Below are 26,457 nucleotides of genomic sequence, written 5' to 3' on the forward strand. Positions count from 1 at the left end.
TTTAATTCGATAATTGGTACAAGTATGGGATCCGGTAGAAAGCTCTGAATTACGAAAAGGCTGTCTCCATTTTATCCAAAAGTTTAAAAATTATTTCCTTTTTCTCTGTAATAATAAAACAGTACCTTGTACTTGATCCAAACTAAGATATAATTAATCCTTACTGGAAGCAAAACTGGTCTACTGGATTTATTTAATGTTTACATGAATTTCTAGTAGACTTAAGGTATGAAGATCCAATTTCCAGAAAACCCAGGGTCCAGAATCTGGATAACAGGTCCCATACCTCTATATGTATGGTGCCCTGCCAAGACCAACCAGTATCAATGTACTGTGAATATTGGTCAGTTCCATAATTGTGCAGAACATATAATTTGCCAGTGCTCTATATTGGCATGGTGCTTCCACAAGCAAATTGTGAAGGAGCCACAGCTCCTCTTTTGCTTTCTGTTGTTCAAATCATTCAAACACTCTGCACGAAGCATGGCAATAATAGGAATGCAGCTATAATATGTGCGGCTCCTCATACTTTCTTCTTCATTTAGTCTGTGGGCAAATTGGGTGAAGAGGGTACATGTTCAGCTTATGTATAGCGGTCTTAAAGGAGAACTGTCATCTGTAATAATGGTCTCTATATTTGGATTTCTACTTAGCAAAAAAAAACATTTTGCAACCCCTTCAGTTAAATAGATTTTAGATGTTCTTTAACAAGATAACATGAGAATACATGAGAATACATGATGACAAGAAATTCTGGACACAGAATAAATTAGCTGCCTCTTGGCACTTACCCAATTCACCACTGTACCCAATTCAACTCTTGCTAAACCAAGCAGAGGAAACAGCCTGTACAACAGCATAACAGGCATTACTATGCTTTCTTTTTATTCAAGCCAAGAGGCTGATCCCTATCCCCCTACCCCACATAGGCCCCCTTCCTCCTCCCCCCCAGCCTAGCTGCTACCTTGGGCAAATTCCCCTAACTTTTTAATTACCCCTCAGTGAAGATTAAGAGATCGGAGCAACCTCAAAGCTACTCAAATACTTAACAGCCACCCCCCTAATTCCCAAAAACAACAACAACATTCATTATAAGTTGGGTAAATTTTATTTGTTGACTTTGTTAAACAGCTGTCATTCCCTTCTTTAATGCTGACAACGCCACATTTCTTGTTATTGGACATTTGTTAATGTTTCAAAAAAATTATGTTATCTATATATATATATATATATATATATATATATATATATATATATATATATATATATATATATATATATATATATATTTATATCTATATTGGAGATGTATACTGTAGGTCTAAAAGGTCTCCCACACAATAGATTTAGGCGAGCAAAGTACAGCATCTGTCCCTGCCTCACTAAGAAGCATACAGTCAGTACTATACTAATCTCCCCTGGATTCACGCTTGCTCTCAAATGTATTGCTAATGCTGTATAACGCTCACATCTTATTTATACACCATGTTGTCATTTATATCATTGAGCTACCTGAGATAACTTAAAAGAGCAGTTCCACCAGAATAAAAACACACAAACCCCAGCTCCCAGCGTTTCCCTTTAGGATAGTGGTTTCTGTGTTTTAGTCTGGTGTTTTTAGTATTTCACCAAGATTAATCATTACCTTTATGCTGCTTAGTATGTAAGAGAGCAAACTGAGCTACAATATTAAAGTGGTTGTTCACCTTTAAATTAACTTAATTAACTTATTTAGCTTTTTATTCAGCAACTCTCCAGTTTGCAATAACAGCAATCTGGTTGCTAGGGTCAAAATTACAGTAGCTACCATGCACCAATTACAATATAAATAGGAGTGGGCCTGAATAGAAATATAAGTAATAATTAACAATACATGTGTAGCCTCAAGGTGGCCATAGATGCAAAGCTCCTATAGAGGATTCATACGATTTTCGGACGTGAGTGGAGAGTACCGTCATTTTTCGTCCGGCGGAGATCGGTCGTTTGGTCGATCGGACAGGTTTGATTTTGTCCCGACCGATCCCGCCGGAGCCCATTGCACTCTCATCATAATCTGGGCTGAATGTTCAGATTACCCCTGATATAGCCATGCCCGTTAGTGGCATATCGGGGAAAGATCGGCTAGTTTGGCGGTGTCGCCAAACGAGCGGATCTTTTTGCCTATGGCCACCTTTACAGAACATTTTTTAAGATGGGTCCGTGGCCACAATTTGAAAGTTGGAAAAGATTCAGCAGAAGGCAAACAGTTAAACTATAAAAAAAAAAAAAAATGAAGACCGATGGATAAGTTGCTTAGAACTGGCTGTTTTATAACATAATACAAGTTAGGTAAATCACCTCTTTAAATCCATAGGTTCTCCAAAAATATCACAGTGGGAAGGTGTAATATAGGTTTACTTTTGTAAAAATTTAATACAGTGCTTTTGTATTTAAACCTACGTTGCTAAAGTATATCCAGAAGGGGGAAAAAAAAACCCACCGTACAATTCTCGTCTCTCCTTCTCCATTTCTGGACGAGAACAGGAGATTCTAGAAAAAAAAATACACAGTACAATCAGTGCTGCTCAAACTCCCCCAACCCTCCCTGTCTGACAAACTAATGGCCCTGCTGACAAACTGTTATTAGTATTTTGTTTCAGAGGCAAAGTAAGCTGCACACTTCATCCCCTCCCCCACAGATGCAGTCCAGCAGGAGAGCCTAAAAAAAACCCACAAGCAAACTCCGAAGAATATTGCTCAACCTCCTCCTCTCTGACAAGGAGCTGCCCTGCTGAGAACAATTCTCTGCAATCAGTGAGGAAGGAGTTTTACTGTGCCAGCTCTGCAATAATGCTTCCCTCTCTGCAACAACAGGAAGAGAAGTGAGGCGCACAGAGATGACATCACTAGAGGATGAAGAAGAGAGGTGCTATGATTCAGGGGTCATGGGCAGGTCTAAGGCAACGCTGGTGCTCTACAATAGACACTTCTAAGTTCAGATTCTGATAATGCCTGGTGTGGAGAACAGTTAGAAATGAGTGATAATAAGAAGTGTATTTTAAATACAAATTTGATGCAAGTTGTTAATTATATAGATTATAATGTGCTAATGGATTTTTTTATTATAATAATGAGACAAATAGTAGGGTTTATATTTCATGACAGTTCTCCTTCAACATATTACATGTTAGTCACAGTAACCGGTTACTCTGTACCCTCATATGTACCAGGAAACAGTTACCGGGCAGCAACCAGTTGTGCAATGTGTATAATGTAGTTATCTTCCTGAAGATTTGGGGGGACCTAAGAGTTTGAGCGTACACCAAGGTAAGGACAAACAAGTGCATGCTCTTGGTTCATCAGCTTCCACAATAGCATATACTGCATTTCACAATAATATATACTGCATTTAGCAATAGCACATGCAAAAGTTACGATGCCAAACAAAAAACCGGAAACGCCCAACTGTAACTCTGCACCAAACTCAGTCTTTCTTCGAAAACTCCACTTCTACTTGACCCTCCTAGATCACTTTCCAAATAGGGACTCTAACACTCAAAGGCTGGGATAAGGACACTGCATTACCAAAATTAAATGTTTTTTTTTTGTCAGTACAACGTAATGGGTTAGTGAATGAGAGCACCAGCTGGTGAAACAATTTTAAAGAATTACATAAGGACCATTGATAATTCCTTATTTTCATTTATGTAGCTAGATAGGATTTTATTACTGTAAGAAAGAAAAATGAAACGTATCTCTTTAATGTAAGTGAAAAAATACTATTTTTTTGTGCATGAGATTAATATTCCAACACTTCCCTAATAAAATAAACATTATATATATGCCACTAAGTGCATGGATCACTTCCCATTATTACTTAAAAGGGCAGTAATTGTAACATAATTGTCTGCCCTGCAAGGACCCAACATGGAGTAGCTTCAGTTTTCCTGTTTAGCTCAAGAAATAAAAAAATTAATACACTCAACAAAAAGTATGTGCAACACAAACCCTATTAGTTGAACTTGTGTTGAACAAGGGACTATTATTATACAAGCAAATTGTGGAAATTGCATCTCCAGAGAATGCCTATCAATACTGGCACAACTGTCTGTATAGACTGCATGTTAGCTATTGGAGCAATTGGGAGACAGCAAGTATTCATCAGAATACCTCCCAACTGTCCCGTTTTTAGAGGGACGGTCCCTCTTTTGACAGCTCAACCTGCAGTCCCTCATTTGTACTGGAAAGTCCCATTTTTCTCTGCACTGAACAGTCAGAAAAAGAAACAAAGTTTCTAACTTAATTGGCTTTTGGCAGAGAGCCCAGAACAGATACAGCAGCAGATAAGATACTTTTGTTACAATTTCGATATAAGCAAATAAGTAATTGTAACAATATAAGATAACCTTGGGAAAAGTAAAGCTGGCCATAGACGCAAAAATCTAATCGTACGAATCGAGGATTCGTACGATTTTCGAACCATGTGTGGAGAGTCCCGACATTTTTCTTCCAGCGGAGATCGGTCGTTTGGTCGATCGGGCAGGTTAGAAAATTTCTGTCGGCTGCCGATAATATCTCTGCATGTATTGCCGATCATACGATTTTCAGTGGGAGACTGTCACTAGCTTTGGTTGGACATAGATATCGTACGATTGCTGTCAGGGGCAGAACATTGTTAATCTGTTCTTTAACTAATCTGACTGGTAAGACTTTGATCTGAATGGTTAGTGGCGGGTCGGGAGATGGGAAAGTCCGATCGTACGATGATTCGTACGATCGGATCTTTGCATCTATGGCCAGCTTTAGACTCACAGCTTAAAGGGCAATTCACCTTAAAAACTGTAATAACTGAAAAAAACACAGAAAAATGCAAACTTTCATAGCCTGCCAAATTTCGTAAAATGAACATGGTAATTAGGGGGTGTGGCCACAAAAATGGGCATGGTCAAAAAATTTCACTGTGCTATGTGCGGCGACTTTTTTGTCCCACTTTTTATTTCCAAAATGTTGGGAGGTATGCATCAGGGAAAAAAATCTTAATAGTCAAGCTTCCTACTGGGGTGGAGCCTAGGCTAGATTAGTTACACCACTGATAAAAAAAAACGAATGTGATGTAAGGCTACAATGTTATTGTTAATTTCATTTAAACCACTGCCTGGTTTCCAGGGTAAAATGGACCCTAGCAATCATTTTGCTGCTGAATTTTCAAACTGAATAACTGCTGTACAAAAAGCTAAATCAATTAAAAATGGAGACCAACTGCAAACTGTCTACCCTTTTTTCTATTGGGGGGGGGCTTTGTGTATAACACCATTTTATTACAGCTTTTCAGCTTTTTGTAAAGCAAAATATATTTTAAAAAAATGAGTTTTTACACTCCTGGTTAAAATATTCAAATTTAAGCTGACATGGCAGCTTCTGGACGGAAGTTTTTACAGACAATCTGTCCTGTATTTTGTAAGGTAGGGTTTAATTATGTTTTCTTGTCCAAAAAAAATATGGGAGGGTACTAGCAATAACGAGTTTTGAGGTCCTGTGGGTTACAAGAACTTGACTAAACTTTGTTTTACATCTTACACTATTCGGATGTATTTGAGCAACTAGCAGTGTGGGAGATTCCTGTATGTAAAATTTGACTGTCTGTGTGTGTAATGTTAGAAATATTTTAGGAATGGACTTTGTGTTGGTGCAGTTAATGAGCCTGGTAGTGCTTGGTAGCCATTCAGCTGTCACAACTGTGTTTAATTGATTTAAATAGCCATATAAAATTCAGACAGTTCTTTTACTAAAGAATTAGTATTTTCTGAATCTTGTTCAATGAAATAAATATTGTAGTAAAAAGCCTGTTCATACTGGGGGCACATTTGCAATACTGCAGTAACTCCTTGTAACCAAAAAACTTTGTTATAATTTTTCTTTGTGGTTATTGGGCAGGTTTCTAGTAGGTAAATACAGTTGCAGCCTTAAGCTGGCTGGCCATACATACAAAGATATAATTGTACAAATGTAAGTTTCATACGGTTTTCAGACCATGTGTGGATTGTCCCGACATTTTTTGTACCATGGCAATCGGTTGTTTAGTCGATTTGACAGGTTAAAAGATTTCTGTCTGCTAATGATAATATCTCTGCATGTATTGTCGATCTGATTATATCAATGGGAGCTTGTCACTACAATTTGTCGGACATAACTTTCGTACGATTGCTGTCATGGGCAGAATATCATCTGATTTGTTCTGTAACTACTTTATTTGATCTGAATGGTTAGTGGTAGGTCGGGAGATTGCACCACATGATCGTCCATCCGATATTAAGGGACGAAAGTTTTTAGCTGCGCTCTGGTTTCATGCGTTCAGCCGCATGGGAGCCCAGGAGTAGATGCACTGAATTCTTTCCAATGTGACTGTACTCTCACAAGAAGCATGTAAGCACCGAACGCAGGTTGGGACGCAGCATATTGCATTTAACCTGTGTTCAGCGCTTCCATGCGTCTGTGCAAGCTGTAATAGAACATGTTTGTGAGTACCCACCTGCAAAAAAAAACAGGATTACAAGGAAAGCCTATTTTATCTTTATCTGATGGTGGCATTGTAATTGGAAGGGGATTAACACACATGTGGTGCACATAATAATCTCCATAAAGCACAATACGGGGTGTTACCAAACAATATTACCCTATATTTTTTTCTTGTTTGTTCCTGTGCCTTTGGTTCTGGCTTTGTTTTTTAGATATTGTGTTTAATTCAGTGGCAGAGGTCCCTATCTTAATTGGAAGTTATTGTGGTCTGTGCTGGGTTTAAGCCAAAAATCCGATAATTTCGGGCAAAACCCCCCAAAAAATCGTACAAAATAATTTTTTTGTACTATTTTGTAGGATATGATATCACTAGACATACACAGTGTTACTACATAAGACAAGTTATTCTGTAGTCTTATGTAGTAACACTGTGTATGTCTAGTGATATCATATATTTATACATTGTTGCATGATCGCTTTGTGAACAAGTAAAGATAAAATGGTTATAAGATTTTTTACTTATAAGTCTCCAAATAGTAGTTATTATATCAAATTACATTTCTAAATTATGGATTAAAGTAAATTGAATGTCACATTAATGAAGTACTGTAATCATCTAAGATATGAAATACATATTATATGGTCTATGTTTATATATTATATCAATCAAAGAACTAATTCATAGGATTATCCCTATTCCTAGTATTTATTTTACATACAACTAACGCGACTTTTTAGTGAGTAAAAGAAAGGATTTTTTAGTGTCTTAATTAATGTTCAGGTGTGCTGGGGGGGATTTAAACTCGGTGTAATGTGACAGGAAATGAGGTCTCTGAGGAAGTGCATTGTCACGAAACGCGTCAGACCTCAGACGCCATAGTTATTTGATTGTATGTCTTAAATAAAGTATTTACCTTTTAAACAATCTGGAGACGAGCGATCTGTGTTTGTACCCAGGAGTGCGCGGCCTGCAAATCGACTGTTGGACTTTTGGCGTTCCTTCCTAGTGACGGACTCGGGGCTGGCTGCACCCGGGTCACCTATCGTGCAGGGTAAGATTCTAAGGATTTACTTGAAACATTTGTTTAGCGGACTGAGAGAGCCCGGTGTTTAGATTGAAGAGTGGGGTCCGGGGCAGGTGCACCCGGACCAACTGATGTTCACGGTGAGCAGGGCTAAGTCTGCATTAAGCTATTCAGTATTGAACCGATACCCGCACCTTTGTCGTGTTTATGATAATTAAGTAAACACTCAGAGCCGGATTTGTCTTCTCTATAAATAATACTCCGTTATGCCAGACAAATCCCTACTGGCTGACATGTCAAAAATTCACATGACTGACACGGTCGGTTAAGGAGGTGATCTTATGATTAGATGCTCTGATATTTTAGTCTGGCTGACAATAACTCTGCCAAACAGGAGTTTTATTGAAGCAGAACTAATATTCTATTCATACTAAACTAAATACCTTCAGTTCCTCATTGGATCCATCATTGTACTCTGAAATTAATCTTATACAATTTTTTTTTTTTTTTTTTTTTAAACACTTGAAATTCAGCTTTCAGTGCCTTATCTAAACATGAGTGCTGGGAATGCATGAAATCCCATTGCCGGGAAAGAAATTCTGGTTAATACTTACGCAAGGTTTTCTTGTGTAATGATTAATCCTGGAGATCTTTGGACTGCCTCTTCCTGTTAAGATGTTACACTGACCGACTCCTAGTACACTAGGATTATACACGCATGTGGTATTGCCAGGAGTTCTGCTGGGTTGCATCCTCTTATATAGGTGAGTACATTTTATTCTGGTTTAAAGGATTTCCTTTTTTCACTTCAAAAATGACTTGTGTTGCCATCACATTTTCAAGCATCTGTATGCCTGCAACTGTATATTATATATATCTGAGGAGTTCTCACTACTTGTACTGTTATACCAGTAAAATACTGTATGCAGTTTCTACTATATTTGTTAATGCAAAGCAACACCCTATCTGTGAAAGCAAACTGGACTACACAATGAACATTGCAGTGGTCCTGAAAAGTTATTAGAAATCTACAAACACTCTGGTTTTTATTATTTGGTTTTTGAGTTGTTTTAGCTCTTTATTCAGCTGCTCTCCAGTTTGCAATTTCAGAAATCTGGTTGCTAGGGTCCAAATAACCCTAGCAACCATGCACTGATTTATGAACTGAAATATGAATAGGAAAAGCTGAGTAATAAAAAGTAGCAATAACAATACATTTGTAGCCTTACAGAGCATTTGCTTTTTAGATGGGGTCATTCTATAACATCTAGAAACTAACTTAAAGGTGAACCACCCCTTTTCATCAAATAATTGAAATTTTAAAAAATTATTTCCATTTTCTCTGTAATAATAATAAAACAGTACCTTGTATTTAATCTTAATTAAAATATAATTAATATTTATTGGAGTAGATATTAAATGTATGGAGATCCATATTATGGAAAGATCCCTAATCAGGAAATGCCCAAGTCACTGGAGCTGTTTTACTCAAAGAGCCGCAGCACATACAATACAATATAAAAAGCAGGCATGCTATTCACAGTATTCTGACACAGCGGTCAAAGCTCCCCACGAGCCAGAGCCCTTAGCTAACACGTGCAATTTACTAGCATCCAGCAAATTTCCAGCTATGTCTAGTACTGTTTCGTTTGTGTTTACCTGTAACCTTTAGTTCATTTTGATTACAAACCATTTACTCCATGTTGTTTTACAGGAATTTCTTTTAGAATTAGATTTTTTTCCTTTTCTGGGTTATGTGGAATTAAACTATACTAACTATTTGATATTAGCCCATAACGGAGGACAGAAGTCTGTGGATTTTCCATTATTGTACTTATGTGTATTTTTCTTCATACCAAATCAAACCACCATCAAGTTGTCTTTTTTATTATTGTACATTCTGTATGTGTATCAATCTTCATACCAAATCAAACCACCCTCAAAGTGCAAATATAAAGGTTAACAACACGTCATCTCCACCTCCCCCTTTTTCTCACAGCTCTGTCTCTGACAACCTGTTTTCTCCCTCTCTGCACTGCTCAATCTTGTTTAGAAGTTTCCTTTGTGGCAAGCAAAGATTAACAGCCGGCATGACAAAACAGCACAAGCTCATCAAGCTCCACACATCACTTCCACCTACTATATTAGCTATATGTTTCAGCCGCAGAAAGAACTTAAACAGAGGGTTTTTTAAAGTATGTACATTTATAAAAATAAAAGAAAATAGAAATTGGCCCCTGATTTCAGACACTTTCCAAGATGGTGACCCCCTGTGACAGGTTTGAAGTCCTGGATCATTGCTGCTATTTAAAAGCTGAAACTTTAGGCTGGTGCAATAAATTCAGTGTATAAAACATGAAAGGCTTTAGTTCTCCTTTAAGGGCCTCACAGCATCTCTTTGCTACCTTCAGTATAATATAACTACATTTGGTAAAGCAGCCTTTTCATAAACTGGTACATATACAGTATATTATGTGATTTGTGATGTGTATTTGTTTTATTCCCCCAGAATACTCGGAGGCAACAACATGTTGCTGAACTGCCTTCTTATCGTGTTGCTGTTGGGAGCCAATTTTGTTGACTGTACAGGACAGAAGGGGCACATATCTGTTATCCTTGTAGGGGCCACTGGGGACCTAGCAAAGAAGTACTTGTGGCAAGGACTCTTCAATCTCTACCTGAATGAAGCTGATAGGGGACACAGCTTTAGTTTTTATGGAGGTGCTCTTTCACCCCCAGAAAAGGCAGAGGGTTTAATGTTTGATGTACTAAAGTCTCTTCAATGTCCCGGGGATGTCACACCAGACAGATGTGCTCTGTTGAAAGACCAGTTTCTTAGACTCGGCCGTTACAGACAGCTGAAGACTGCTGAGAACTATACAGCACTGAACCAGGACATACAAAATACAATGTCAGAGGAGGGACTACATGAGTCTGGCAGGTTATTCTATCTGTCTGTGCCGCCATTTACATACACTGATATTGCTCGCAGCATCAATGCCACTTGCCGACCACTGCCCGGTGCTTGGCTGCGTGTTGTCTTAGAGAAACCTTTTGGACATGATTATGCATCTGCACAACAACTGGCCAGTGACCTACAGATGTTCTTCAAAGAGGAGGAGATCTATAGGATTGATCATTACTTGGGAAAGCAGGTGCATAACATTACATAACATTAGAAACTTCCTGTAACCTCTGGTTAAGAAATTCAGTGTACTTTAATGCTGGCATATTAAACAAAATGTGCAGGCTTATTCAGACTTCCACATATATAAAGGTGGCCATACACGGGCCGATAAAAGCTGCCGACAGACCATGTCGGCAGCTTATTGGCCCGTGTATGGGGCCCCACGACGGGCTTCACCGATCGAGATCTAGCTGAAAGTCGGCCAGAGCTCGATCGGATGGGACAGAAAATCCCATCGGATCGCGGCCGCATCTATTCGGTGATGTGGTCCCGCGATCCGACCGCCCGTTTGGGCATCGTTAGGATCCGATCGTTGGGCCCTAGGGCCCACGATCGGATCAGCCGATATTGTCCACCTCAAGGTGGGCATATCGGAGGGAGATCCGCTCGTTTGGCGACAATCGCCAAACGAGCGGATCTCTCCATGTATGGGCACCTTAAGGCAAGTGCTCTTATACATGTATGGGACCTGTTATCCAGAATGTTCGGGACCTGGGGTTTTCCGAATAACGGATCTTTCCATAATTAGGATCTTTATACCTTAAAGGAGAGCTAAATCCCCCAAAAATGTGAAATGCCCATTCCACTATCCTCCATAGTGCCCCCTCCCTGCTTATGTCCCGCATATTGCATTAGTGAAAAATGTGACCCTAATTGTGAAACTCGTGTATCTGTGCAGAGTAGCACAGCAGCGCTCAAGGGTGCCATCCAGCGCCGATTCTGATGAAGAAGCCATCTGAGGCTGCTCCTCAAATGCCGCCCCCCCGCTGGCTTACCTATCAGGAGGGGAGGCAGGAACACTAGTGTGGAGAGCGCAATTGCACTCTCTTGCACAGCATTGGCAGAGCGCCCCTAGTGCCATCTTCCACATCTTGGTTTTCTTCTGGAAGGGAGATATTTGGCATGCGCCAGAAACTCCGTAAATGGCCAAAGGGAAGAAAGAGGATCTGAAGAAAACCAAAGATGTGGAAGATGGCACCCTTGAGCTCTGCTTTGCTACTTTGCACAGAAAAGTGAGTTTCACAATTAGGGTCACATTTTTAACTAATGCACTATGCAGGGCAGAAGCAGGGAGGGGGCACTATGGCGGGTAATGGAAGGTGCTTTTCATGGTCCACTTAAAAATCATTTAAACATTAAATAAACCCAATAGAATCATTTTGCTTCCAAAATGATTACAGAAAATACATTTTTTTAATTTGGATAAAATGGAGTCTATGGGAGACGGCCTTTCTGTAATTTCACTATTTGTACAACATGCACTTTGTGCAGTATATAATATTTAGTTACAGTGCCATCCCTTTTCATGGCCGCATTCCCAATAGGAAACGTTTGCTATATATCACTATTTGCATAATGTTATAAGGTTTTAACTTTGTTTATAAAACATTTTGCCTACTTTATTGACCTTTCAGACAGTTGAACAGATTCTGCCTTTTCGACGACAGAATAGAAAGCATCTAGATCCCATTTGGAACCGAGAATATGTGGAGCGCGTAGAGATTGTTCTAAAAGAAACCGTTGATGCAAAAGGTAATGTACAGTTTCATGAGAGATTGATATGGTAGTGCCATCCATGAATGACACATTGGTAAAAAAAAGACAATATGGATTCAGATGAACAAAATACATCACCATTCACATGAGGTTATTCATGTGCAATTAATGTCTGGTGCTTCAACTGGAGAATTTAAATGAACCATCTTATGTATTGCATGCAGATTAGCTTGCCCGAGTAGTATATGCTTGGCAAAATAAATAAATTTATTTCACCAAAGAAAATGCATTCTTTGACGTGATCAGGGTATTCAGGTTATGACAAACATAGAAAAAAATTTAGTTACACAGATAATTGAAAAACAAATGGACGTAATCATGGTCGCTAACGTTCGCAAGCATCTTTGCATAGTTTTTTTGTGCTAGCGAAACATATTACATTTTCCCCTATGTATTATCTGCTTTGCAGCTTCACGTTGGGAAGTGGGGTCTTAGGGCAAATAATTCAGTGATTCTGACATATACGGTACCTATAACAACAGACAATGTCAGTATTGTGGATCATTCAGCAACGCTCTCTACTTTCTTATCAAAAAGGTCCATCATCTAGCTGTGATAAGTGACATATGACAGGCCCTGTTCATCAGGACCAATTGAAATATGCAGATAATAGGCCTGTGTATAATAAACTAGCTCAGTGTTTTGCTTCACAAACTGTTAAACACAGTTGCAGTAATTCTCTATATGTTATGGTTTGTTTGCAACAGCAAACTAAAAGTAGGAAAATTAAAGTCCTTAATGGTTGCTATTGGCAACTGCACTTGTGCAGTTTAGCACCTATGTTTGTAAATGAGCCCTACTGTATCTAAAATGGTATTTGATTGTGTACACTTTAGGGAAAGTATTTACTGTTTTGTATGTATACAATGCACTTGGGGGAGAAAAGCTGTTGCATAGAGCTGCCTCTGTCATAACAACGTCACCAGATAATACATCCTAGCAGAGAGAGGCCACTCTAAATCTGAAACTCGATGCACTGGTGTTTTCTCATTTTCATGAGAACATTTCATTGGCTTGTATTTGAATAAATGCTGCTCTTCTTACCAGATTTTACAATATATAAACTGTTTGTGTACCTTTATAAAACAATGTATGACCTTGTAACAACTGCAATAAAAAAAATAAATTGCCACATATGGTAGTCACGTATCTGAGGAATAAGTGAGAGAAAATTGTGGGAGGGACAGGAGTCTGATGTATATTGTCACGAAAACGACACTCTCAGCCACACGTGACTCTTGGGTTTGGCTACAAGGGGTTATACTCAGTCACCTTACACACAGGTTAGACTAACATCAGACAACCCAAAACATACCAACACCCAGAAAATACATTCGCAACCACCATTGATCATTAACAGGCAATAGAAACTTAATGTGACTATTCCCCTGCTCTCTATAACATGTAATAACTCACAATATAATTCCCCTGCTCTATATAACATGTAATAACTCACAATACACCAATGCATCAAACACCCTCTCCTACTATTGATAGTCAGGGTTAGATCCTACTAGTTCAACAAACACTCCAGCAGCCAAAGGGTTAATTTACATACAAACACACTCTCCTGCTAGCCATACTAGTTATTTAGAGTAAATACATCTAGGCTCAAGCTTTCAAATGGGCCCTGAGTTCTTTAGAACACAACGTATTACATTTTATCTCTTGTAGTAGATTATCCAAGGTCCCTGAAGTTACCCTTTTTTCCGACTGGTAAAAACTAGTTCTCCCCCGAGTGTAAAGTCTGTGCAGTTTCAGTAAATGTGAGTCAGCATTAAAAAATTTAGGGAAATAAGCACATAGGAAAAAGGATATTATTGCGTAGTATGTTTTATATAACCTGGTAACCTATTTTCTCAGTTCCAAATACTGCTACCATGCAGTCTTCTGGATACCGTAAAATATTCTAAAGTGTTCTAAAGTCACACCATTTGAATGTGTCCTATGATCACACCAATTAAATTCACCACGTGTAACTCTCAGGTGGGTACTTACAATTGTCAATGATCTTGTACTCATAAAACGACCAAGGTCTATTTGCCAGAAGCTTCTTCCTGCTGTAGTAAAACATACAGAGCATAAAAAAGTGTAAAAACCTTTATTACATAAAAATTATTTAAGATTACACTCACAAGATTCCCAAGATTGAGGGTTTGATTCTGACCAGCGTTGTCTCCTCTACCATGTGTAATCTCAGTGGTGCTTGGGGATGACATCGGACTCCTTTCGCCTGGCGAGTTTAGTCGATTCCCGACTTCCTCATAGGCTTCTAAAGCCTCTGAGGAAGTCAGAAATCGACGAAACGTGTCATTGTACTTAAGTGGTTCTGTATGTTTTACAATAGCACAAAACAACTTCTGGCAAATTGACAGTGGTTGTTTGATGTGTGAAAGATAATTATTAACGTTTGTGTGATCATAGAACACATTCAAATGGGGTGACTGTATAATACATATATTACGGTATCCAGAAGACGGCATGGTAGCAGTATTTGGAACTGAGAAAATAGGTTACCAAGTTATATAACATACTACACCATAATATCCTTTTTGCTATGTGCTTATTTCCCTGGGCTTTTTAGCGCTGACTCAAATTGATTAATTTTTAATATTACAGAAATAAACAGTGCATTTATAAAAAAAAAAAAAAAGTTGTTACTAAAAAAGACATACAACAAATACAGAAATACAAACAGTAGGTAAAATAAAAGGGAATAAAACACAGAGAAACCCTATACATACCAATCTAGAATTTCTTTGTGTCCTCCTGAGGCAAGAGTTGGAATCCTAGGCACATACTCCCACAAAGGTGAGTCCCCAAAGTATGAGCTGTTACATCTCACTTTTATATGGCCTGCTGGGACACCCTCCGTCATCATCATTACCTTATGCATGAGGTAGTAGTGCCCAGGATTAATGACCCCCTGTAAGTGGTTGTGTGTTTTAGGCCAGTTTTCTGCAATGTAATATTGGGACTTGCCAGTACCCAACAGCATACTGAAAATAGGGGCAGGGGGTGATCCATAAGTGGGCGATCAGAACTTCTCTATAGGAGGAAGCAACTGATTTTATATTGGAAGAAGTGCTAAATATTTGCAAATACGCCATTTTAAATAACTAGTGATGGGCGAATTTGCCCCATTTCGCTTCGCCGAAAAATTTGCGAACGTTTTTGACACCGGCGCCCGTTTTTGGCGCCGACGTCCGTTTTTTCGAATTTTCGCGGGCGTTTCGCGAATTTATTCGCTGGCGGCGAAACGCGCAAATTCGCCGCGAATTCGCGCCTGGCGAATAAATTCGCCCATCACTATAAATAACACCTGCAGCTTTTAATTACATTCCCCCTATAGAGAAATTGTGTTACTCTGAATTGTCACATTAGGCAGATGTGGATAGCACCTTTGTATAGCCTCCATGTGCAAATCCAAAACCAAATGTCTCCAGTGTTAACCCTTTACAATGCCAGCACAATACTGCTCTGGAATGACATGTGGTAAGTTGAAAGGTAAAACTGCATTGCTTGGAAACCTCCGGCACATCACCAGAGGTGATCACCAAGAGGCACAGAAAGGGTTTGCTGGGTGTTATTTTCAAACTTACCACTAGGTAATGCATAGGAGCATTTTCAGATGTGCAGGAAATTTCTGAGCATATTTTGATATGCAGAATGCTTTAAACCTTCTCTAAATCATGTATTTGGGGCTAAAGTTCCCATTACCTGTCGCTATAATCTTTTTGGGATGTCAATTTAGGATGTGGGGACACTGGTCTTGAAATCACCATTGTTTACCTAGTATAGGTAAATCTAAAACAACTGGAATTGCTAAGTAATCATTGAAGATGTTTCACTACTACTGGTTTGTGAAGTTCTCGGCATATAAACTCTTCCACTTATCCAATCACAACGGCACATTGTAACTCTTCAGAGAGGTGACATCTGAAATTTACAGAGGTGTTGATTCTGTGTAGTTACTGTGAGAGGATTACAAATGTGTCATGCAACTTCTAGAAACAGGTGTTACTTGTGAGAGTTACATGAATGGATGTGTGAAGTGTTCTGAAAATGCCGGGGTACAGATGTTAGAACAGCATTGTATGTAGCAGAGAGGTGTCATTTGAACTCTGCAACACAGAGCGGAATGTGTGGCAACTGATACAGAGTCCAAACACAAAGAGCAAAAACATCTCAGAGGAGCTTCGAAAGTGTGTGTCCAGTTGATTTAGATTTACCTATGCTAGATATACCATGACGTGGATGAATGAAAATCTTCATAGTCATACCATTGTTTACAAGTGTGCTTATGTGTATGTATTTAGTAACCTTTACTGTATAAGCTGAGTCTGAAGGTAATGGAATGTGAGGCAGATTTTCAGCAGCATAATTTAGCTGGCAGAGAAATACTTTAAAGCTGCTTCCTGTTGACATAAACTAAAAACTGGCAGACACAAAGGAATTTTGGCAGTTTTCTGTTGGCACACCAGGCATTTTGCCTGGCAGAGGTCAGCTTCAGCTAAAATGTTCAGTTGCTACACCTGATAATGTTAAATGAAAAGCACCCTAAGAGGTACGCAGGACCACCATCAGAAATCACAGGGCCCCATACAACAGAATTTCCTGGGCCCCTGGGCTGCGCCCACTGCAAGCCCCACCTACAGGTCCACCCTCCCCACCCCACAGGTCCACCCCCCACCACACAGTAAAAAAACAAAAAAAATATTGGTGGCTAGGGTTCCCACATGTTAATAAAAAATAAAAAGATATTGGTGGTCAGGGCCCCCCATAAAAAAACATTTGTGGCCAGGGCCCTCCCATTAAAAAATATTGGTGGCTAGGACCCCCACATGAGAAAAAAAATTGGTGGCCAGCCCCCCCCCCACATTATAAGAAAATTGGTGGCCAGGGCCCCTTAAACATCCATGCCTTCCCGAAGTCAGCAGCTCTCAGAAGGATGGGGGGCCTGGCTAATCAAGTAAGTGTGGCGTGGCTGGGCCCCCCTTACCCTCGGGGCCCCCTACAACTCTCCCCCCCTGTCCCCCCCTGATGGCTGCCCTGGTGGTACCCATGGAGCAGTCAAAGGCAGACCTCCACCTGTCACTGCTTCATGTTTGTTGTTCCCTTTATTTGATATCAGAGGCCATGATAGGTAGATAGAGGTGTTTTGACCACTGATTGCAACAATCAAACCCTCCCCTACCCGCTCGTGTCCTGTAGTCCTTACAGTAACGAGGAACAGGAAGTTTTAGGTAAACTCCCGCAAATATATGGTTATAAATGTTTGGACATGGCAATTCAGGTAAGATGCCATGTGAACGTGTTTTCTGGTGTTTTGTTATCTGCAATTACCTACAGTACATGTCAGAAACACCAAATATTGCTTTATCTCATATTTAGGGCCCTACTGTGCTGTTAGCTCCACAGTCTTAAATGAAATGTTTTATTCCTAGCACGCACTAGCTTCTACGAGGAATATGGTGTCATACGAGATGTCATCCAGAACCACCTGACAGAAATCTTGACATCTTTATCGATGGAGGTACCTCTTAATTACAGCAAGTCATATGATGTCCTACAAGCAAAACTGGAGGTAATGAACTCTCTTCAAAGCCTTGATCATAGCAGTGCTGTCATTGGCCAGTATCAGGACTATCTCATGCAGGTCAGGGAGGAGCTGGAAAAAAACTCCAATTTCTTCACAAACACTCAAACCTTTGCAGGTAAGTCATCAACAGAAATATTATATGCTAGAGCTCTGCCAGATATGCAAATATGTTCAGTTTCTATAGAAGTTCAATATTTACATTGTCCCAGTGCAATAGATTATTTTGGAAAATACCAAATCCCAAAGTCAGACCATTTGTGGAAATGTGGGGTTCTCTGATAGAGACGAGGTCAGCAGTAGGGGAACAATAGTTCCAGTGGGTCTGGGAGAGCCCAGAAACCTAGATGGGTCTTGACTGTACCATTTCAAGCATATGTTTGAAAAAAGGTCATGTTCCCAAAAAGCTTGCTGGGTTCTAAAAGGATTTTCCTCAAGTCAAGGTTCCATACACCATATTTACATTAGGTTGCCATTCCAATACAAACTCCAGCAGCACTCCGGTATAGTGAAAAAATTATTTATTTGTGCAAATGAAGCAACGTTTCGGGCATAACCAGCTCTTTATCAAGCTTAACACCAGTGTGACATTTACTCCTTTATATACCTCAGTAGGGGGAGGGGAAAACAGATTTGCTCCTCCTATGTGATAAAACTTCATATTAACCCTTTATGACATATGTGATGAATAAATACACATTAAATACATAATAAATATTCAAGTATCTTTTGTTTATATATAATCCAAAAATCTTCAAAGTGTCCAGTGTCCTTTAAAACTCTGCATCCTGCAGAAATATAGTTTGCTTAACGGTAAGCCTTGCAACATACATTAAAATCATTACTCACAATTTATGTACTCTATTCCTGCGCCAAAAATGCCTATGTATTGAGGAACACAGCCATTCCCAGAGCATGAGCTGTATTAATCTAAAAACAAAAAGATACAAAACAATGTTACACTTAGCACAAATTGTGTAACATTGTTTTGTATCTTTTTGTTTTTAGATTAAAAAGATACTTCAATATTTATTATGTATTTAATGTGTATTTATTCATCATATATGTCATAAAGGGTTAATATAAAGTTTTATCACATGGGAGGAGCAAATGTGTTTCCCCTCCCCCTACTGAGGTATATAAATGAGTAAATGTTACACTGGTGTTAAGGGTTGGTTATGCCCGAAACGTTGCTTCATTTGCACAAATAAATAATTTTTTTACTATACCGGAGGAAGAAGATCGCGTAGAAGAAGATGTCGTCTGTGAACTCCCTGGACTGGACCTGCGCAAAAGGGTAAGTAACAAGTTAGGGGCATTTGCCCAGTGGGACGGGTAGGCCAGGGGGAGGAGGGAGGGTGGGCAACACACGGGAGGGGGGGGAGGGTTTTTGCGCCAACTAGGTTTCCTTCCCCTTTAAGCAGACCTGGATTTCAGTCCTGCGTGCCCTGAGGCCGCTTCACACCACATAGTACTAGTGCCCTGCATGTATGCCCCGCAGGGTCCTAGCACCTGCCAAAATCTAGTGCAACCCCCTGCAGGAGTGCACGTGCACATAGAATTTGGCTGGGCGGCATACCGCCTCTAGAGACTTGCCGCCCTAGGCCCAGGCCTTTGTGGCTTCACCACAAATCCGGGCCTGTCCTTAATTGTAAACCCATTAGTGAATTATTATTCATGGGATTTGACAAGCATATAGAGTAGGGAACACCTTCCATCTGTTAGAGAAACAAAGGATGGTGTGCAGGGTCAAATGAGATACATAGTATAAATAGCCATTGGAAAAAGAATGACCCTTTTGATTGCACAAAGGGTCATTCTTTTTCCAATGGTTATTTATAGTATTCATGGGATTACTTGATGTTTAAAGGCAATAACCTATTTCTACCACAAGATGGCTCTGCTTGTCAAAGCAACTGCCCAAATATTGTTAAATTAGAAGAACACTGGCGCCCGAAATATTACGGACTATTCAAAAATAAGCAGAATAATTCCACTTGAATTTAATTGAGAAGACCTTTTTAAAATATCCAGTGTCTTTTCAAAATTATTCATTTCAATGGTGGAATGCAAACAATAATTCTGTGTTATATCCATTTGATCCCATCTCCTTTGGTTCATGGTTGGTAAGTTTACGATTTTATTTTACTTGGATAAAATATAAATATATATGGCCATGGTCATGCATATGCAGTATAATTTCTTCATTTCAATTTCTCTTTCCTACCACTTCTTGGCAGTGTATGTTTGTCAGTGCAATGACAGGGTGTTGTTAAATCTTTTTCAACCCTCAGCAGACAATTGTGTATTGTGATCTAAAACAAACTTAAAATCCTTTTGGAAACTTACAAGCCTTTCATTCACATATGCCTTCTGTTTGCAGGGGGAAATTTTATTTTACTCTTCACATCCTTAAAAGAATTGTTCAGTGTAAAAAAAATAACTAGGTAAATAGATAGGCTGTGCAAAATAAAAAATGTTTCTAATATAGTTAGTTAGGCAAAAATCTGATGTATAAAGGCTGCAGTGACTGGATGTCTAACATAATAGCCAGAACACTACTTCCTGCTTTGCAGCTCTCTTGGTTTCCACTGTTTGGTTACCAGGCAGTAACCAATCAATTACTTAAGGGGGAGGGCACATGGACCTTAAGTGCTGAACTCCACGGCGCAGCGTCTTCAGATCTGGCGCACTGAGAAGAAGCACATGCGACAAGACGGATGCGCCGAATATAATCTAAGTAATAGAAATATCGCACCTACAAACTGCATGCATCCGAAACGATGAAGACACAACGTGCGGCGTTCGCATCCGACAGTCATGTAGTGTCAGATGCATTCAGTTTGTAGGTGCGATATTTCTATTACTTACATTATATTCAGAGCATAAGTCTTGTGACATGTGATTCCTTTCAGTGCGTTGAATCTGAAGACGTTGCGCCATGGAGTTCAGCCCTTACTGTTTGCTTTTGAATCTGAGCTGCACGATAAGGATCAATTGCAAATTCACTGAACAGTTATGTCCCATGTAGCCCCCCTTCAAGTCACTGATTTGAACTAACTTAGAGAGCTACAAAGCAGGAAGTAGTGTTCTGTTCTGTTTTGTAAGATATCCGCTTACTCCAGCCTTTGTAAATTAGATTTTTTAATAGCTAACTAAATATTTGAAACATTTTATATTTTGCACAGCTTATCTATTTAGCCGGTTTTTATTTTTACACTGAATTGTTCCTTTAAAGGATAATGTAATAAAATGCACAAAGATCTAGTAACCAATGAGTGGTTTTTTTTCCCCCAAACAGCAGCTGATAGGATTCTATAACCTACTAGAATTATAGCAGGCCTTGAACCTTTTATTATATTATCACTTAAATATTTAAACAGACCCCCGAATTTTCCATGTCTTTTTTGGGATAAAAAGTTGTAATAGTTTACAGATTCCCTTTTTTCTAAGTAATGCCTTTTTCTCTGTAATAATAAAACAGTAGCTTGTACATGGTTCAAACTAAGATAAAATTAATCCTTATTGGAAGCAAAACCAGCCCATTAGCTTTATTTAATTTTAAGTGATTTTCTAGTAGACTTATTTATGAAGATCCAAATTATGGAAAGATCCATTATCTGGAAAACCCCAGATCCCGAGCATTCTGGATAACCGGTCCCATACCTGTAGTACTAAATCTTAGAAAATTAATTTCCATAACAAAAGAAGCCAAATATTACTTTCCAGTATGTCCTTACTTTACTTAAGCAATATAAACAGTCGTTTATGCAAAATAATTTAATTGTTGATTTTGAACAGCAGTTTCACAGTTTTAAAGGGGTAGTTCACCTTTAGCTTTTAGTATGTTACAGAATTCTGAGCAACTTTTCAATTGGTCGCCAATATTTATTTTTAATAGGTTTTTATAACTTGCCACCTTCTTTCTCTTTCCAAATTTCAATTAGGGGGTCACTGACCCCATGGAAAAAAACAAAAACAAATGCTCCATGAGGCTACATACTTATTGTTATTGCTACTTTTTATTACTCATCATCAGGTCCTCTCCTATTTATATTCCAGTCTCTTGTTTAAATCAATACATGGTTGCTAGGGTAATTTGGACCCTAGCAACCAGATTGCTGAAATTGCAAACTGTAGATCTGCTGACTAAATAACTCAAAAACCACAAATGAAAAATGAAAACCAATTGCAAATTGTCTCAGAATATCACTGTCTACATCATACTAAAAGTTAACTAGGTGATGAACAACCCTTTTAATGATACTCACAGCTGATATGTCCAGTAATAGGGCAGTAATACTTACATTTGAACAGTTTTTTAACTCTTTTTTTTTGGCAGTACAAAAGAGTCTTGCCATTTCATATTCCTTTTAATGACTCATGCTACATTATTAATGATAAATATATTGGGAAATAGCAGGGGGACTCAAAAAGCTCAGTTTGGACATATTATTATTATTATTATTATTATACATTATTATTATATATTATATATTATTATTATACATATTATTTGTTGGCACTTAACCTTCAAGTTAAGGTAAATGAATTAAACACTTTAACATTATAATATATACCCCAAAACATAATATATGATTACTAAATGTGCTGCTTTTTCAGGTGTGTTGGTTCAAATAGATAACACTCGATGGGAAGGGGTTCCATTCATTTTAACATCCGGAAAAGCCCTGGATGAGAGAACTGCATACGTTCGGGTTCTGTTCAAAGACAATTCCTTCTGTCTTCAGAAAGAGGAAAAGACTGGGAGAGCATTCTGTAAAAGGAAACAGATTATTTTTCACATTGGCCATGGGGATTTAGGATTTCCAGCTATTTTAGTTAGCCGTGGACTTTTTAAACCAAAGTTTCCCTCAAGTCAATGGCGAGAAACAACAGAGCTTCCCTTACTCCATTTGTTTGGGCAGGCTCTGAGTGATTATTATGTGTACCGACCTGTTCAGGAGATGGATGCATATTCCTTATTGATTTCTAATATATTCTATGGAAAGAAGGAAACTTTTGTCACAACAAAGAATTTATTGTCTTCTTGGAAATTCTGGACTCCACTTCTGGAAATTCTGGATAGAGAGTCACCTAGAGTGTACCCGGGAGGCTCCGAAAATGATCAGTTGCTCGACTTTGTGATAGAGAATGGTGGCTTGCGGTTTGCAGCAGTTGAGCCGTTGGAAATAATGGGCATGGAGCAAAAGACAAATAGTTTTGCTTCTATCCATTCTACCTTCCTTGGCAATTCAATGGTGTCCAATTGGGATGAACAACTGATAGAGAAATTAGCACAGGATATACAGCTGGCAGCTGAATCTGCAGTGCAGCACTCAGGAGTTTTTCACCTTGCACTCTCAGGTGGTTCCACCCCATTGGCTTTATTTCAGAGGTTATCTAAGCATCACCATGGTTTCCCATGGAAGCGCACCCACTTATGGCTTGTTGATGAGCGTTGTGTACCTTTCACAGAGCCAGACTCAAACTTTGGCAACATTGAAAAGTACCTTCTGCAGCATGTGAGAGTACCTTATATAAATATTCATCCCATGCCAGTGGACAGGAACCAGAGAATTTGTTCAGAGGAAGACCTTGGCACAGAGGTGTATGCTAAAGAGATTTCTGCTCATGTTAGCAATTCCAGCTTTGATATGGTGCTCCTGGGATTGGGCAACGATGGTCACACAGCCTCCATATTCCCAGGAGCACAGGACGGAATTGAAGGAGATAAACTTGTGTTGTTTACTGAAAGTCCCGGGCATCCATACCGGAGGATGAGCTTAAGTCTCTCTCTGATCAACAAAGCTCGCAAGGTTGCAGTGCTAGTTCTGGGAAAGGGCAAGCATGACATTGTTACACTGATAAGCCGTGCAGAAAGGAACCCTATCAAATGGCCAATCTTTGGCATTAATCCGACTTTCGGAAAGCTGGTGTGGTACATCGATTATGATGCTCTGTTGAAGTAAAACTTCACCGTGTTTTGGTTCACCTAAGTGCCTTTTCTGTGCCCTACCAGAAAGATTTTCTAGATGAAGGTACATTTTTTATATAGAGTAGAGAAGCTTTAATTTGACTGCAGGGAAACCCCAATAATGCCAGATAATTCAGCACAGACCGTGCAAGTTCCATGAAACCAACCAAGCCACAGATAGTTTATATCCTGATCTGACCACATTCTGAAAGAAAGCTGATAGGCCAGCATTTTCCTGTATGGCACAACTTTCTCCATAAAACTGGTTCATTTATATATGTAGAGAATTGAGTAAGACCATAGCTATGTTCCTTATTTGCCCTCTGTGCCTCATTTGCCCTCCGCACCCTAGATTTTACTTCAAAAAGCCTTCCAAAGTGTTATTTTTAATTAAAGGGTGGTTCATCATTAACTTTTAGTATGTTATAGAATTTTAAGCAACTTTTCAATTGGTCTTTATTTTTTTATAGTGTTTGAATTTTTTTTGCCTTTTTCCAACTTTCAAATGGGGATCACTGACCCATCTAAAAAAAAAACAAATGCTCTGTAAGACTACAAATGTATTATTCTCAAACTAAAGAGTTGCTGAATAAAAAGTTATTAACTCAAAAACCACAAATAATGAAAAATGAAAACCAATTGCAAATTATCTCACAACACCACTCTCTAAATCATACTAAAAGTTAACTCAAAGAAACAACCCCTTTAAATCAAGGAGATTCCAGAAGTGAATATCTATATTTTTATCCCTGTCTCTCTATAAGTTGTTCATTCTTCATCTAGTTGCTGCCAGTATTTTTTTGCCTTTTTAGATTACTCAAACCCATTCCAGTGATGACTTACAATATAAATGGTGTCACTGAATAACTTTGCTCATGTGTAAAAGTTTCTGAAATAACTGTAGCATTTTTGAGACCCTGATATGTATTCCATGCATATTAAGGGAACAGAGAGCTTGTTTATCTGCAGGATTTGTTGCCTTAATATGGATGGACTGCTTTCCACTGCTAAATATGGAGTAACCAATGACACAAAATCTTTCTACTTTTGTATTGTTAAAATGTGCCTATAACATGCTTATACAGCACATGGCTGAAATAGTAAAACACAAAGCCTACTTACAAAAAAATATCTGCCTATTGCAATGTGCATTTTGCACTGTGAATCACAGAGAGACATTATTTTATGCCTCATGTGCAAAGATTTGTAAACTGGGAATGTAACTGAATAGACCTGATAAAATGTGATAACAAACTGTCTGTTAAACAATAAGGGCAGAGACACACGCTCAAATTTGGGGAAATTTAGTCGCCAGGTGATAAATTACCTCTTCTTCAAGGCGACTAATCTCCCCAAACTGCCTCCCGCCAGCTAGAATCGAAATCGCCGGCGGGGTGGCACTGAGAGTGCTTCTTTTTCCAAAGTTTCTTCGTGAGTCAATGAACGAAAACGAAGCGCACCAATTGCCATCCCACCGTCGATTTACATTCTAGCCGGCGGGAGGCAGTTCGATTTACATTCTAGCCGGCGGGAGGCAGTTTTCACATAGGAAGCATTGGACAGCTCTGATTCAGATATAATTATGTACTGTATATTACAGGATCTCATCAAAAGAAGTTTATTGGCTTTCAATGTTTTGACATCATAAAGCATCACAAGCAGACACATATAGATATTTTGATGTCTTTGTTGTAAACACTGAAAATTTTTTTTTTTTCCTTTTTGCCCAATTTAATAAAGAACATTTGCCAGATTGCCATATGTGTTTTATTTTTGGAACAGGATTTTTGCTTTTGGCGTTCCTTTATATTGTCCTTTCCTGACTCGAGATCTGAAACAAAAGCACTTGGTGGCGCCCTTTCCCCAAACCAAGGCAGGAACAGAGCGGTGCATGCTGATATTCTATAACCAAAATCACATTGGGAACATTCTAAATCCAAATGATGTATGCTCACTTTCAATCTATACATTTTAAATCCATCATCCGTTGTATTTAATTAGATATTATTAACCACGTTTCAGCATATTTTATTATTTTAGAACATATTATTATATACTATTATATACATAATCCTAATATTTATTCCTTTACAATGGACTCCTTTGTATTGTATCTAGGTTGTTGCCATGTTTTGGTGGTTTGTTCTGCTACAATATAGGTCAATAAGTATAGATTTATTAACTAGAAGTGTAGTGAATTAAATTGCATGTTGCACAGCTACACCAGGGAGAGAATGCTGCACACAGTGTTTCTGCAGCAGCTAAAATATCAGTCTGGATATGCTTTTGATAGTCCTTGTATTTAAGTAGAATTTCTGGCAAACATTTAAATTCTTAAGTTATTTTTAATCCTATTAAACTCGGATTATACCACTTTATTGATTCAAAAGCATGTGGATTAGTTACATGTTCGCTACCTCCCACAGGCTTAATGAGATTAAGGTTTGTTCATAATTATTTTGCTAATTATAATTTTGGTGTTTAAAATAGCAGCAACAGCCTGCCAAAGGCAATTATAGAGCGGGGATTGTTAAGTAAGGTGCTATTTGAATACAATGATAATTACATAAAGTGATGGGTCAATGATTATTTGTTTAAAGTGCTGCTCTACACTAAA

The 26,457-nt window shown here is 38.7% G+C and overlaps 1 protein-coding gene across 4 annotated transcripts; it reads left to right on the forward strand.

Moving 5' to 3' along the window:
- The first annotated feature begins 2,677 nt into the window (after positions 1 to 2,677).
- Positions 2,678 to 25,595, forward strand: h6pd.L (hexose-6-phosphate dehydrogenase (glucose 1-dehydrogenase) L homeolog). Of its 4 annotated transcripts, none has more exons than XM_018225988.2 (5): positions 2,678 to 2,905; positions 10,030 to 10,675; positions 12,123 to 12,240; positions 17,712 to 17,981; positions 22,487 to 25,595. In XM_018225988.2, exons 1-5 carry the CDS (start codon positions 2,877 to 2,879, stop codon positions 23,833 to 23,835), a joined length of 2,412 nt encoding a protein of 803 aa, XP_018081477.1. In that variant the 5' UTR covers positions 2,678 to 2,876; the 3' UTR covers positions 23,836 to 25,595. The 4 variants fall into 4 exon arrangements, with proteins under 4 accessions (XP_018081477.1, XP_018081478.1, XP_018081480.1 ...); XM_018225989.2 differs by having other exon boundaries at positions 2,679 to 3,027; XM_018225991.2 differs by lacking the exon at positions 2,678 to 2,905 and adding an exon at positions 3,055 to 3,306.
- Positions 25,596 to 26,457: the final 862 nt, after the last annotated feature.

This window comes from Xenopus laevis, chromosome 7L (assembly GCF_017654675.1).
Source record: "Xenopus laevis strain J_2021 chromosome 7L, Xenopus_laevis_v10.1, whole genome shotgun sequence".
NCBI lineage: Eukaryota > Metazoa > Chordata > Amphibia > Anura > Pipidae > Xenopus > Xenopus laevis.

What these genes read in the sequence shown, in the direction of transcription:
- h6pd.L (XM_018225988.2), top strand. Translation starts at nt 2,877, where the DNA reads ATGACATCACTAGAGGATGAAGAAGAGAG. An exon ending in AGAAACCGTTGATGCAAAAG is followed by an intron (nt 12,241 to 17,711) that starts GTAATGTACAGT and finishes TTTTATTCCTAG; the next exon opens with CACGCACTAGCTTCTACGAG. An exon ending in AAACACTCAAACCTTTGCAG is followed by an intron (nt 17,982 to 22,486) that starts GTAAGTCATCAA and finishes CTGCTTTTTCAG; the next exon opens with GTGTGTTGGTTCAAATAGAT.